The 15,335-nt window shown below is 39.7% G+C and overlaps 1 protein-coding gene across 1 annotated transcript in view; it reads right to left on the bottom strand.

Annotated features, from left to right (window-relative positions):
* The window catches only part of LOC140485920 (NXPE family member 3-like), a 65,836-nt gene that overhangs the window by 10,268 nt on the left and 40,233 nt on the right, over positions 1-15,335 (bottom strand). Inside the window, exons 4-5 of the mRNA XM_072584366.1 lie at positions 13,119-13,192; positions 7,468-7,671 (exon numbers count right to left, since the gene is read on the bottom strand). Of these exons, the coding sequence (XP_072440467.1) occupies positions 7,468-7,671; positions 13,119-13,192 (278 nt within the window). The remainder of the gene's footprint in view (positions 1-7,467; positions 7,672-13,118; positions 13,193-15,335) is intronic.

The raw sequence follows: 15,335 nt of genomic DNA, 5'->3' as shown, positions 1-15,335 counted from the left end.
GCACCACTAATCCAGAATTATGGTCTGCTGTGTTTCTTTTGAAAGACCAATATTTTTTAATGTGGATTCAAATGATGCGAGGAAGTCCTTTTTACTCACGTCTTTGTAATTGTAGTATAACCCTCTGACCAAGACTGCTTTTTCTGTATCAGTTAGTGGACGGTCTGAAAGCATCAATGTTGTATGAAATTATTTTTTGTGTGAGTTTATCTGTGTCATCTGACTGAGATCTACCTGCCAACAACTGTTCTTCCTGCACAAATGCCTCAGGGATCAGGTACTTCATAAGTGTCAAAAATACAACCCCCCTCCTCAACACCCCATTAACCAAATAAAGCAGAACAAAACGGCCGCAGAATGTTAAGGAAATGATAAATGATGCTCACAGCTGACGCCATAAATCCAATTGGGAGATTTTGCACCAAAAAATTTTCATCAATACCACAACAGACCTTGAATGGACAAATACATCAGAATGAACTATAAGCTTTAAACAACAACAAATACAGAAAAAGAGAAAGCGCGCACTTCAAGATACGTTAGATAAACTCACACAAAAAAGCATTTCATACAACCCTGGTTCTTGGATAAAAAATCTAACAAATCGTCCATTTGCTGATACAGAAAAAGCAGTCCTAGTCAAAGGCCTAGTCCAAGACCTTCCAAGCTTATTGAGCTAGCTTACATACTTACCATCAACCTGAGCTACAAGTCTTCTCAAAAATCACTAAAGCAGTTTGTATCAAATAGCACACACAGACGAAGAATCTTAGTATATTCTAGAATATTATAATCATAAAAAGAGCCTCTTGATAGGAAACAGACACCAACATATATGCAAGTGAATGAGTAAATGGGCAGAAGTTCTGCAAACGGTATTGCCAGTAGGTTATAGCAAAGGAGTGTTGTGTGTAGCACATGAATTAGCATAGGAGATAATTTGGAGGTAAGGAAAATTCAAACCAAAATACGTAAACATTTTTATTGGCCTGGACTACATCCTTATGGACTTAAGCCTCTACAGTTGACATGGGTTCAAAAGATGATTGAACATATGCTCAAAGACAACATAGTTGAAGTAAGTTGCAGCAACTAGAGCTCACCCATAGTAATGGTGCCAAAATAAGACTATACCCAACGATTACGTGTGAACCATCACAATGACAATGCAATTGCAAAGTCTGATTCATATCCTATTCCACCTTTGGAAGACTGTATTGAAAAGATGGGACAAGCAACCTATACTTCTAAGTCGGATTTACTCAGAGGATACTGGCAAACAGATTTATCCAATACACTGAAGACAACATTAGCTGACATCAGATGGACTGTATCAGTTTAACGTCATGTCATTTTATATGAAAAATGTGCCAGCCACTTTTCAAAGAGTAACCAATAAAGTAATTTCTGGATTACCCAATTGTGTGGTGTACCTCCATGATCCAGTGATTTTTAGTTACACATAGAAGGAACATTTGCAGTATCTATTGGAATTATTCAATCAACTTCAGGAAGTGGAATTGGTGATGGCCTGGCTCAGAATGAGTTGAAAATGTGTTGCTGGGAAAGCGCAGCAGGTCAGGCAGCATCCAAGGAGCAGGAGAATCAACGTTTTGTTTCTTCTTTTGGCTCAGAATGAGACCCCAAAAACCCAAGTCAAATTCCTGGGCCATGTCATTGGAATTGGACAGATGGCACCACAGGATGTGGAAATAAAGGTTATTGGGCAGTTTCCCATTTGACTGACTAAGACAGCAGTACTACAATTCCTGAGATTGAGTGTTTCTTATCGGAGGTTTTTATCAAATTTTAGTGGTGCGGTTGCTCTATTGACTGACTTATTGAAGAGGTGCAGAAAATTTTAGTGGTGGAGGACTATCAGAAGGCAGCCTGAAACCTGCGTTAATCATTGCCCCAGTGTTAGCCACACCGAATTACATAAAGCCATTCAAGATAGCTGTTGATGTGAGTGCTGTGTGTGTCAGAGCTGTACTCTTGCAAGAAGATGACAAGGTGATAGAAAGACCTGTTGCTTTTTTTTAAGAAAATTGAATGGAATCAACAAAAATATTCCACAATTGAGAAGGAAATCTTGAGTTTGATGTTGGTGCTATAACATTTCAACATTTATATAGCGAGTAATGTGTCTGAGACAGCTATATACATTGATCATAACCTATTAAAGGTTTTGGAGAAATTTAAGGACACAAGTTCCAGACCGTTTAAATGGCGCTTTTTATTGCAGCCATTCAATTTGAATAATATGCATGTGGCACGATGAGACAATATAATTGTCGATGTTTTAATATGACTATGATGAAGAAAGATGGAGGCGTTTGGTGGCAGGAAAGGAAATGGACTGAAATAGACTGTAGTAGTGAATGAGTGCCTGCTTAGAGTCAAGGTAATGTATATTTCATTGAAATGCCCATCAGCTATGATCGAATGGTGGAGTGGACTTGATAGGCCGAATGGCCTTACTTCCACTCCTATGTCTTATGGTTTTATGCTCTTATATGTAGTATGATGCATTAATAGCATACAGTTAAGGATTGTGACAATGATGTTACTTTAACAAGATATTTTGCCCTTTTTTTTTCAAGACAGGTCGTAAAAGCAGAGTAGCAAAAATGTCTGGGCAAGAGCCTTGTTTAACAATGGCAGGGGAATAGTCAGTTCTCCCAGTTCAGGATTGTTCTAGTTTATTTTAATTATAACAGTGAGAAGCTGTTGCAGTGGAAAAAGGTTCCAAGCTTCAGCAGATGGTTCCTGATTGGCTTTCTCTGTGAGATCTCTCCTACCTGTAAGAACCTGAGTTTGAATTTGCCTTTTGCCAAAGGGTGTGTTGATAGGATGTTGAAGGAATTGGAACAGCTCCTTAGTTAAATTGCTTTATTGAGTCGGTTGAGTTTTGAAATAGTTAAGTTATTCTAAATTTTGTTTTCTTTTGTTCGTGTTTCAACTGTAGTGTTTAAATAAAGTCTGTTTTGCTTGACCAGTTATACCACACCTGGAATATTCAGTTCACATCCTTTTTAAATAAGAAAAAGATTGGGTCTAGGCTACCTTCTTGAAATATTTTGAGGGGGGGCTGGCCTGGTCCATAATAGATTGGGGACACGTGCTAGAATTGATTTGATAATTCCAATTTGGGATTAGGGTTGTTGGACTCAAAGGTCGCGAGTGGTAGTTGTTCATGACTTATGGGCTGGGTGTTAAATTTAGTTGGTTTAAACAGTGCTTGGGGTATTAATGGGTCATTCAGTCACCCAGAGTTTTCTGGGGTGGAAGAAATGAGACAGCTTTGGCAAACATAATTAAGAAGAATCCAAAGGGTTTTTACAAATACATTAAGGACAAAAGGGTAACTAGGGAGAGAATAGGGCCCCTCAAAGGCAGCAAGGCGGCCTTTGTGTGGAGCCACAGAAAATGGGGGAGATACCAATCTAGTACTTTGCATTAGTGTTTACTGTGGAAAAGGACATGGAAGATATAAAATGTTGGGAAATAGATGGTGACATCTTGAAAAATGTCCATATTACAGAGGAGGAAGTGCTGGATGTTTTGAAATGCATAAAGGTGGATAAATCCCCAGGACTTGATCAGGTGTACCCGAGAACTCTGTGGGAAGCTAGAGAAGTGATTGCTTGGCCTCTTGCTGAGATATTTGTATCATTGGTAGCCACAGGTGAGCTGCCAGAAGACTGGAGGTTGGAAAACGTGATGCCACTGTTTAAAAAGGGTGGTAAAGACAAGCCAGGGAACTATAGACCGGTGAGCCTGACCTCGGTGGTGGGCAAGTTGTTGGAGGGAATCCTGAGGGACAGGACGTACATGTATTTGGAAAGGCAAGGACTGATTCGGGATAGTCAACATGGCTTTGTTCGTGGGAAATCATGTCTTACAAACTTGATTGAGTTTTTGAAGAAGTAACAAAGAAGATTGATGAGGGCAGAGCAGTAGATGTGATTTATATGGACTTCAGTAAGGCGTTCGACAAGGTTCCCCATGGGAGACTGATTAGCAAGGTTAGATCTCATGGAATACAGGGAGAACTAACCATTTGGATACAGAACTGGCTCAAAGGTAGAAGACAAATGGTGGTGGTGGAGGGTTGTTTTTTCTGACTAGAGGCCTGTGACCAGTGGAGTGGGACAAGGATTGGTGCTGGGTCCTCTACTTTTTGTCATTTACATAAATGATTTGGATGTGAGCATAAGAGGTACAGTTCGTAGGTTTGCAGACGACACCAAAATTGGAGGTGTAGTGGACAGTGAAGAAGGTTATCTCAGATTACAACAGGATCTGGAACAGATGGGCAAATAGGCTGAGAAGTGGCAGATAGAGTTTAATTCAGATAAATATGAAGTGCTGCATTTTGGGAAAACAAATCTTCACAGGACTTATACACTTAATGGTAAGGTCCTAGGGAGTGTTGCTGAACAAAGAGACCTTGGAGTGCAGTTTCGTAGCTCCTTGAAAGTGGAGTCGCAGGTCAATAGGATAGTGAAGAAGGCGTTTAATATGCTTTCCTTTATTGGTCAGAGTATTGAGTACAGGAGTTGGGAGGTCATGTTGTGGCTGTACAGGACATTGGTTAGGCCACTGTTGGAATATTGCATGCCATTCTGGTCTCTTTCCTTTATGAAAGATTTTGTGAAACCTGAAAGGATCCAGAGAAGATTTACAAGGATGTTGCCAGGGTCGGAGGATTTGAGCTATAGGGAGAGGCTGAATAGGCTGGGGCTGTTTTCCCTGGAGCGTCGAAGGCTGAGGGGTGACCTTATAGAGGTTTCCAAAATTATGAGGGGCATGGATAGGATAAATATACAAAGTCTTTTCCCTGGGATGGGGAATCCAGAACTAGAGGGCATAGGTTTAGGGTGAGAGGGGAAAGATATAAAAGTGACCTAAGGGGCAACCTTTTTACGCAGAGGGTAGTACATGTATGGAAATGAGCTGCCAGAGGAAGTCGTGGAGGCTGGTACAATTGCAACATTTAAGAGGCATTTGGATAGGTATATGAATAGGAAGGGTTTGGAGGGATATCGGTTAGGCGCTGGCAGGTGGGACTAGATTAGGTGGGATATCTGCTTGGTATGGATGTGTTGGACCGAAGGGTCTGATTCCAAGCTGTACATCTCTATGACTCTATGACTCTAAATGATGTGCAGGCTTTAAGGAAGGTGAGAAAAGCAAAGCTGATGGAATTGTCAGACAAGCTGGGGTTGGAGCTGCCTTCATCTGTGGGAAAAGGAGAGATAATTACTGCAATAGCTCGGCATTTAAATTTGCTGGAAATACCATCTGAAACTTTGGAAGTGGCTAAAATTCAATTGAAATTTAACTGGCTTGAGTTGGAGGCAAAAGAAAAAGAGAAAAATAAATGAAACAATTTAAATTACGATTAAAAGCACTGGAAAGATAAAAACAATGAATTGCCTTCGCAGAAAGAAAAGGACAGAATTTTTTCAGCAGAGCAAAAAGGAGAGGAAGGCCCAGCAGAAAAAAGGGAAAAATGAGAGAGAAAAAAAGAGAGAAAGAGATAGAAGAAACGGAAAAAGAAAGGGAGGGGATAGGGAGAAAGAGGGAGAAGGAAGGGAGGAAGAGAGAGAAAACAGAGAGAAAGAGAGAGAAGAAAGAGAGAGAGGAAAAGGAGAAAGAGAGAGAGGAAAGGGAGGAAGAGACAGAAGAAAGAGAGAGGAAAGGGAGAAGAAAGAGAGAAGGAAAGGAAAAAAAGAGAAGAAAGAGAGAAAGAGAGAGAAGAAAGGGAGAAAGAAAGAGAGAGGACAGAGAGAAAGAGAGAGAAAAAAGGGAGAAAGAGAGAGGAAAGGGAGAACGAGAGAGAGGAAAGGGAGAACGAGAGAGAGGAAAGACAGAGGAAAGGGAGAAAAAGAGAGAAGAAAGGGAAAGAGAGACAAAAGGAAGAAAGAGAGATTAGAAAGTGAGAAAGAGAGAGAGAAGAAAGGGAGAAAGAGAGGGAAGACAGGGAGAAAGATAGAAGAAAAAGGAAAAAAAGAGAAACAAAAGAGAAAAAAGAGAGAGGAAAGGGAGAAAAAGAGAGCAGAAAGAGAGAAAGAGAGAAGAAATGAAGAAAGAGACAGAAGAAAGAGAGAGGAAAGGGAGAAAAGGAGAGAAGAAAGGGAGAAAGAGAGCGTAGAAAGGGAGAAAGAGAGAGAAGAAAAAGATAGGAAAGTAAAAAGAGAGAATAAAGGGAGCAGAGAGAGAAGAAAAGGAAAAACAAGAGTAGCAAGGGAGAAAGAGAAAGGAAAGGGAGAAAGAGAGAGAAGACGGAGAAAGAGAGAGAAGAAAGAGAAAGGAAGAGAAAAAAGAGAGAAGAAAGGAGAAAGAGAGAGAAGGAAGGGAAGAAGAGGGAGAAGAAAGGGCGAAAGAGAGAAAAGAGAGAGAGAAAGAGAGAGAAGAAAGGGTGAAAGAGAGAGAAGAAAGGGTGAAAGAAAGAAGAAAGAGAGAAAGAGAGAGAAGAAAGGGAGAAAGAGAAAAAAGAAAGGGAAAAAGAGAAGAAAAGGAGAAAGAGAGAGAGGAAAATGAGGAAGAGAGAGAAGAAAGAGAGAAAGAGAGAGAAGAAAAGAGAGAAAGAGAGAGAAGCATGAGAGAAAGAGAGAGAAGAAAGGAAAAAAAGAGAGTGTGGAAAGGGAGAAAGAAAGAGAGTTTGAACTTCAGAAATTGGTACTAATATAGGCAAGTAGGCCTAAAAGGATGGAGGTGAAGGTAGAAAGTAGACTTAGTGAGGAAGAGAGTGAGGCTAAACAAACCCTTCATAGCCAAAGGCCGAGTGGCGATCTGTTTAAATATATCCAAACATTGCCTAAATTTGATGAGAAGGATGTAGAAGTCTTTTTCATCTCATTTGAGAAGATGGGCTAAACAAATGCAGTGGCCAGTGACCATGTGGGTTTTGTTGATCCAAACAAAATGAGATATTAATGAGGTATTCCGAGGCAGTGTCTGGGGAGTATAAGGAAGTGAAGAAAGCTATTTTAAGTTCATATTAGCTTGTGCCAGATGCCCACAGACAATGTTTCAGGAATCTAAGGAGGAACCCTGATCAAACCTACATTGAGTTTGGAAGGATTAAACAAAGTAATTTTGATAGGTGGATTTAGGCATTAACAATAGAGCAAACATACGACGCTCTTAGAGAAACGATTATTTTGGAGGAGTTCAAAAATTCAGTTCATGAAATAATGAGAACTTATGTGGAAGAGCAGAGAGTTAAAATGACAAGGTTAGCAGCTGAAATGGCTGATGATTATGAATTGTTCAAAAACTAAAATTTAGCTTCCAACATCAATTTCAATCTGTGAGGGATAGCAGATCACCACCACCTTCTCAAGGGCAATCAGGTATGGGCAATAACTGCTGGCCATCCAATGACCCTATGCCTCACAAGTGAATGAAAAAAACTTAGATTAGACCAGAATAAACATGAGAATCAACACACTTAACCTGGTACAAATTCTGTCAAATATTCAAACCACTGACGTATAGTGGAATCTCCAAAAATGTAGACACTTTTCCCACGGAGACAGTTTATAATAGTTGCAGGAGTGTTGAAACGCTGAATGTTGCAGCTTGTTGACACCCACTGGTCCTGAGAATAAAATCCAGATGGTGAAAGGAGAGGCTTCCCAGGGGAACATTTTCCAGGGTCTGCAGTTGAAAGAAAAAACCAAAATCATTGAAAGACACTGAAATCAATGGCCTTCTCTATAGATGTCCATCATTCAAATGATTCATGACAATTTCTGAAACAATGAGATTTCCAAACAATGGATTTCTATGTGTCTTGAGATAAAAAAGTTAAAAACAAAGCAAGAGAAAAATGATAACATTGTAACAAAGCAAACGTATGAATTAGGAGTAGGAATAGATCACTCAGCCAAAATAGGTTTTGCCTCATCTCTGTCTTGAATGAGTGGCCCCTTATTTCTAAGCAGAATTCAGGATTTATGAAGGAAATTAAAAAGCAGGACCTCGAGAACAGTAATGTCAGGATTACTCCGAGAACCATGTATTTGTAAGCATGGGAATATGAGGATCACTCAATTAAACATGTAAATGGAGAACTGGAGTAGAAGGGAGTACATCAGATGTTTGAAGCTTTTGGACCAGTTCTGGAGCAGCTGGGACCTATACAAGGTGGATGGTTTACAACTTAAAGGGACTGCAAGACAAATGCAGAGGTAACTGCTTCTGGTATAATTTCCTGTTGTTGATCCTGCTGATTTCCTGATGGGTGTTTGGTGAGTAGGACTGGGAATTGAATATTTGAAGTATCAACACTGAAGAAGAACAGAAAAGAAGGAAAGGGATGTCTTGATGAAATGCATAACTTGGACTTTGAATTAAATAGCAATGTGGGGTGGGGAGAGGAAAGACTCCAGTTGTATAGTAAATTCAAAACTCAAAGCTAAAGCAGAAGGGAGGAGTGCAGGTAGGTGATGAGACTAATTGTTACCAGAAAACTAAAGGAAGGGACAGAATGTAAGAACATCATAATGCACCAAATCAATTGAAAAAGTGTTGGGAAATTTGATAATAGAACAAATTTAAAGGCCTTGTATCTAAATGCACAAAGCATTCAGAATAAAATTAATGAGTTAACAGTGCAAATAGAGATGAGTAGGTATGATTTGGTGACAATTACTGAAATGTGGCTACAGGGACACCAGGTTTGGGAATTGAATACCCAACTGTACTCAATGTTTCAAAGGAGAGACAGGAAGGAAAGGAAATGGAGTAGTTTGTTCGTAACGGATAGATCAGTGGGAAATTATAAAGGCACTGAAGATCTGAAGATCAAGATGTAGCAGTCTAGGTCAGAATAAGAAATAACAAGGGATGTAAGTCCTCTATCAGATTAATTTTTAAGTCCTAAAAAAGTAGTCCTGTAGTGGGGCTTAGCATAAACCAGGAAATACTGAAGGCTTATAAGGAAGGTACTCAATAATCATGGGAGATTTTAATAAACATTCATCAAAATTACAGGGGTAGCAACAAGGGAGAGTTCATTGAACTTATTAGAGATTGTTTTTGAGCAATGTGCTATGGAACCAACCAGGGAGCAGGTTATTCTAGACTTGGTATTATGTAATGAGGTGGGATTGATAAATGATTTCACAGTGAGGAATCCTCGAGAGAAGAGTGAATTTACCATATTAGAATTTCAAATTCAGTCTGAGGGAAAGGAACTGGACATTCCAAACAAGCATTCTGGAGTTAAACCTAAGTAATTACATGAGCATGAGAGCACGTTTGATCCTACCTAACAGGAAGGTAGAACAATTGATAAGCAGCAGCAAATGTTTCAGAAGATACATCAATTGCTCCCAACTAAAACATATTCCAGACAGTTGGAAAGATGGTAAGAGGCGGGATAAACATCCCTGGCTAAGGACAGAAGTTAAAAATAACATAAATACAAAAATTAAGATATGCCATATTGCAAAGGCCAGTGGCAGCCTGAAAGATTGAGAAACTTCTAAAGATCAACCAAGGATTATTAAAACAATAAAGAAAGCAAAGATAAGTTTTAAAAGAAAACAAATGCAAATTATAAAACAAAAAGCAAATGAAACTTGATTCTAAAAAAGCTTCTAGAAGAACAGAAAAGGAAAGGGGGTAGCTAAAGTGAATGTTGGTTCACTGGAGGATGAGATGGGGAGTTAATGGTGGGAAAAACAAAATGGCAGAGATGTTTGAAAGAAGTCCACAGAGACTGGTATTCTGACACCAAGTCAACCTTTATTTACACATAGAGAGTGCTTAACAATGATCCAACTCTCACAGAGGCAGTTCTCAGAGTGACAGGATGTCTGACACTCCTGTTTTTAACAGTCAGCCAGGGCTCCCTGTTTGAACCAGAACAACAGCCCCAATCAGGGAAATCATATTCTATGAGATTCACCTGGCTGACCTCAATACTATCACTAAACAATAAATCAAGATTTTGTCTCAGTTTCCATGGTAGTGGATGGAGTACATCCCAATAGCAACAGGTAATGCAGAAGTTATAGAAAGGGAGGAACTTAGAACAATCATCATTAGAGAAAAAGTACTGAGTAAAATATTGGGATTAAATGCAAATAAGTCTTCAGGATCTAATGGGTCTTAATAGAAGTAGCAACAGAGATAGTGGCTGTAATATTCCAAAACTCTCTGGATATGGCAAAAGTCCCAATGGATTGGAAACTAACAGAAAACAGAGAGTTGGGATCAAATGAGTCTAAAGGTTTTTCTTAGAGCCGAGGAGATTGAATAGGGACATAATTGAGATGTATAAATTTATGAGGGGCATAGATAGGGAAAACAGGAAGTAACCTTTCCTCATTGATGCAGGGACCAATGACATAGATTTAAGATAAGGACAGTAGATTTAGAGGGAATGTGAGGAAAAACCTTTTCACTCAGAGGGTGGTGGGGGCTCACTGTTTGCAAGGGTGGTGGAGGCAGAAACAGTCATAACATTTAAGAAGCATTTTGATGTACTCTTGCAATACGTAGACATTAAAGGCTGGGGGCCAAGTGCTGGCAAATGGGATTAGAAGAGTTGGGTGCTTGTCTCCGACTGACACAGATGCGATGGGCTGAAGGCCCTTTTCCTATGCTGTTGACCTCCATGACTCTATGACTTTGATAATTAGCTTCCGAAATCCTAATGATTCCAGATGATTCCACATGATTGGAAGCTTGCAAATGACACCACACTATTGATGAAAGGGGCAGGAGAAAAAGCAGGCAACTAAAGACTGACCAGCCTTTCATCAGTGGTAGGGCAACTCTATTATAAAGGATGTGATAAATTGACATTTGGATAAAATAAGAGATAAATATAAGAAGTTGGCCATAGTCAGCATGTGTTTGTGAATGGAAAATCATGTTTAATAAACTTGTTTGAGTTCTGAGGATATTACAAACAGAATTGATATTGGTGAGTGGATGATTGGAGCATGTTTGGATTTTCAGAAGGCTTTGATAAGATTGCTTAGCAAAATTAAAGCACATGATAGCAGGTAAGATATTAGCACGGATTAAGGGTTGGCTAACAGACAAAGATTGTAGGCATTAATTGGTCAATTCTCGCAGAGGCAATCTGTGACTCATGTGATATCACAAGCGTCAGTACTTGAGGCCCCCCCACCCCCCCCAACCGATTCACAATATTTTATCAATAACTTGGATATGGGGACCAAATATAATATTTCCAAATTTGCAGATAATACAAACTTAAATAGGAGTATATGTTGTGAGAAATATGTAATGTAACTTTAGGGATTTGGACAGCCTTAGTGATTGGACAAGAGCATGGCAGATAGAAAAAAAATGTGAACAATGTGAGATTATTCACTTTGGTGGGAAGAAGAGATGTGCGGAGATTTCTTAAATGGTGAGAGGTTGGGAAGTTTAGAAGCACAAAGAGACTTGTGAGTTCTGATCACTAAGTCATTGAAGGCTCATCTGCAGGTACAGTGAACTATTAGGAACGTTAGCCTTTATTACAAAAGGATTTGAGTACAGCAGTGGTTAAGTCATGCTTAAATTAAATAAAGGAAGTGCAATGAAAGTTCACCAGACTTGTTCTTAGAAAGAAAGGACCGTCCTATAAAGAGAGATTGAGCAAATTGATTTTATTCTTCCAACATCAGTATTTCATACAGGCACCTTTTAAATGACAGGGTTGTGGCATCTTGGATTTAGATAGATGTTATGTTGCCATCTTTCTTTAGAACAAATATAAATGGAGATACACCAAACTGTGGTGGTCCAAATGATAACATTTTGCTTCACTCCTCCTGGATGAGCACACTGCACTTCCTTGGATAACCATTAATGAGGTTGCATCACCCTTAAGATGTAATATTGTACCACCCTTACAATTGGCAATTGTATCAGGATCATTTGGGTATAGGTGTTTGACATTATTGGCTGATTTCAGTGCTGACATATACAGCCTATTCCACAGTATTGAGTGTGGTTTGAATCTCATGAATTGTAATGACACAAGATCTGTGTATACTGCATTCAATATCTTGACTGCCCATGTGACATTGATGCACTATAACGACACCACGACCTCCAAGCGAGGTTCTAGGAATTGACCTGTATGGCTAGCTACTTCCTTAGGGTGTCAGAAAAGGGCGTCCTGACATCCAAGGAAACTTCCTTCCACTTCCTATCTACACCTGGTCTAAGGATTCCAACATTGCATTCAACAGCCTGGATCTCATTTCACAAACTGGAACTTCTCTGTTCCTGTCACTCTGCCAGGAGGGGTACTTTTTCTTATACTGGCTCGTGCATGACAGTCTCTAGTAACTTTCTCAAAGTTAAAGCAGTTTCCCTTTAGGAGCAGCAAGTTCAAGTCACGAATACCACTGGGTTCTGTTTCGAACATTCAGCCAGCTAGAAGCAAGTATTGTGATTGGCTACTTGCCCCAACAGGGCTGACCATGGCAAACAGTGAATCATAGACCTGAAAATAGGAGCTAATCAATTTTTAGCCTTCCATGTGCATTTTAGTTCATTTATACTTTCATGAATCTCTGTGGGTAATTCTTCTCTATTAACACGCCAATATAACTGAAAGTTGGCAATGGGAAATGTTTTGGGGTTCATCTAGTATCCTATTGCCCTGGTAAGGCAGACTAGAGTCAGTTATGTAGGCTTATGGTATGGGTAGAGATAGAATACAAAGTCTATGCAAAGGCGATGAGCGCACTAACCATTAACTTCATTGCAATATGAACAAGCCTTTTTCACTAGCAATAGACACAAAGCATCATGTTGACTGGATTATATGGGTGACAATAGCCCTCCATGCAAATGGCAGCCATGATTTACTGGAGCTCCAAACAGGGTCAACCTCTAACAGTGTGTCTCCAAACCTGCCCTCATGCTGCTATTGTGCCATTCAGTACAAATGGTTCTCTATTCTGTCACAGCCACTGGTTTCTCCCTTTTATAGCAAACTGATGCTTTGGAATATATTATCTTTACAGCAGCAAAGGATTACTGAAACATTCTTCTTACTCGTGTTGCATCTGACAGATAAAACATCCAATGTGACAATCATTGCAAATAATTTATATTTCTCCTACCTGAACGAGGTGAAGGCTTTACAGTTATATAATTCAGATCACTGGGCGATATGGGTGTCTTGACATTGATTCCACTGAAAATACATTATTATCATATGTTAACATCACAGAATCCATACAGTATGGAAGCAGACCATTCAGCCCATTAAGTCCACACCAACCTTCTGAAGAGCATCCCACCAGACCCACTCCCCTATCCAATCCCTGTAACCCTGCAGTCCCCATGGCCAATCCACCTAGACTGCACACCTTTGGACTATGGGAGGGAACTGGAGCACTCAGAGGAGACACAGGGAAAACGTACAAACTCCACATAATCAGTCACCTGAGGGTGGAATTGAATTTGGATTCCTGGTGCTGTGAGATAGCAGTGCTAACCACTGAGCCACTGTGCTGCCCGTGCATTTGTTAAAGAATTACGTCCATAAACTGGAACGAGTGAAAATATCAGAAAACAGGAAGCACAGGAATAAAAGCCGACATTTCATTGTTTGAAAACGCAAATAGTATTTCACTGAGTCCTCCTGAACACTTCAGCCATGACATATCCAAGGACTATTCCCTTTATCAATAATTGTATTGTGTCCCAGTTATCAGTGTCTTTTGTAGCTAGATTCAAGCAATCACGGGTCAGTTAAATATGTGGATATCAAACACCACCTGAACAATTCATAATCAGCCTACTGTCTATAAGGAAGGAGGAATTTTATCTCCCTTAGCCTGATCGACAACAGACCAAACAGAAGAACATAAGAACCAGGAGCAGGAGTAGGCTGTCTGGCCCCTCAAGCCTGCTTCACCATTCAATAAGATCGTGGCTGATCTTTTCATGGCCTCAGCTCCACTTACCCTCCCTCTCACCATAACCCTTAATTCCCTTACTGTGCAAATAATTATCTATCTAAGCTATATAAAAAAAAATCAATGAGGAAGCCTCAACTCCTTCACTGGGCATGGAATTCCATAGATTCACAACCCTCTGGGTGAAGAAGTTCCTTCTCAATTCAGTCCTCTTGTCCTAGTTTCACCCATCATTGGAAACATCCTCTCTACTTCTATCTTATCTATTCCCTTCATAATTTTGTATGTTGCTATAATATCCCCCCTCATTATTCTAAATTCCATTGAATGTAATCCCAGTTTACTCAGCCTCTCCTCATAAGCCAACCCCCTCAACTCTGGAATCAACCTAGTGAACATCTTCTGTTCACCCTTCTGGTGCCAGTACATCCTTTCTCAATTTAGGAGACCAAAAGTGCACACAGTACTCCAGGTGTGGCCTCACCAACACCCTGTACAGCTACAACATAACCTCCCTGTTTTTAAACTCAATTCTTTAGCAATGAAGGACAAAATTCCATTTGCCTTTTTAATTACCTGTTACACCTGCAGACCAACCTTCTGTGATTCATGCACAAAGACACCCAGGTCCCTCTGCACAGCATTATGTTGCAACTTTTTACCATTGTTATTTCTCTCAAACGGGATGAGTTCACATTATGAACATGGTACTCCATCTGTCAGACCCTTGCCTACTCACTTAAACTATCTATGTCCCTTTGCAAAGTTTCATAGTTCTCTGTACACTTTTGCTTTATCACTTATCTTAGTGTTATTCGCAAACTTTGACACACATGACATGTCGTTCCCAACTTCAAATCATCTATGTAAATTATGAATAATTGCAGATCCAACATTGATCCCTGAGGCACACCACTAGTCACTGATTGCCAGCCAGAATAGCTACACCATCTCCCTTACCTTCCTGTCTGTCCTTCCAAATAGTCTGATAGCCCTCGATATTGAACTCTCAGTCATGACCATCATGCTATCATTTTTCCGCAATGACTATTAAATCACAATCATTTGTCATGATTTATGCTGTTAACTCATTAATCTTGTTACGAATGCTATGAACATTCAGGTAAAGTACTCTTTTGCTAATTTGGTACCCTCTCTTGAAATTCTAAATGACATGTTTGCCCCTTCTATTCCACCCCAATGCTAATTAATGCTGCAATTCTCCTGGATAGCACCCATCTGACATAACAAAATTCCATATTCTAAAACCTAACTGTAGCAAACAGAATAAAAACATCACTGACTAAGCTACATTTTTTTCTGGGCAACTTATATTCAAAGCTACTAAATAAAACTGCTTTCCTATTTTACTTTGAAACACAACCAAAAAATCTACTTCATAAATACCCTTACACT

The sequence above is a fragment of the Chiloscyllium punctatum genome, chromosome 15 (genome assembly GCF_047496795.1).
Source record: "Chiloscyllium punctatum isolate Juve2018m chromosome 15, sChiPun1.3, whole genome shotgun sequence".
Taxonomy (NCBI): domain Eukaryota; kingdom Metazoa; phylum Chordata; class Chondrichthyes; order Orectolobiformes; family Hemiscylliidae; genus Chiloscyllium; species Chiloscyllium punctatum.
The sequence above is the reverse complement of the archived record's forward strand: the minus strand, read 5'-3'. Positions and strand labels throughout refer to the sequence as shown.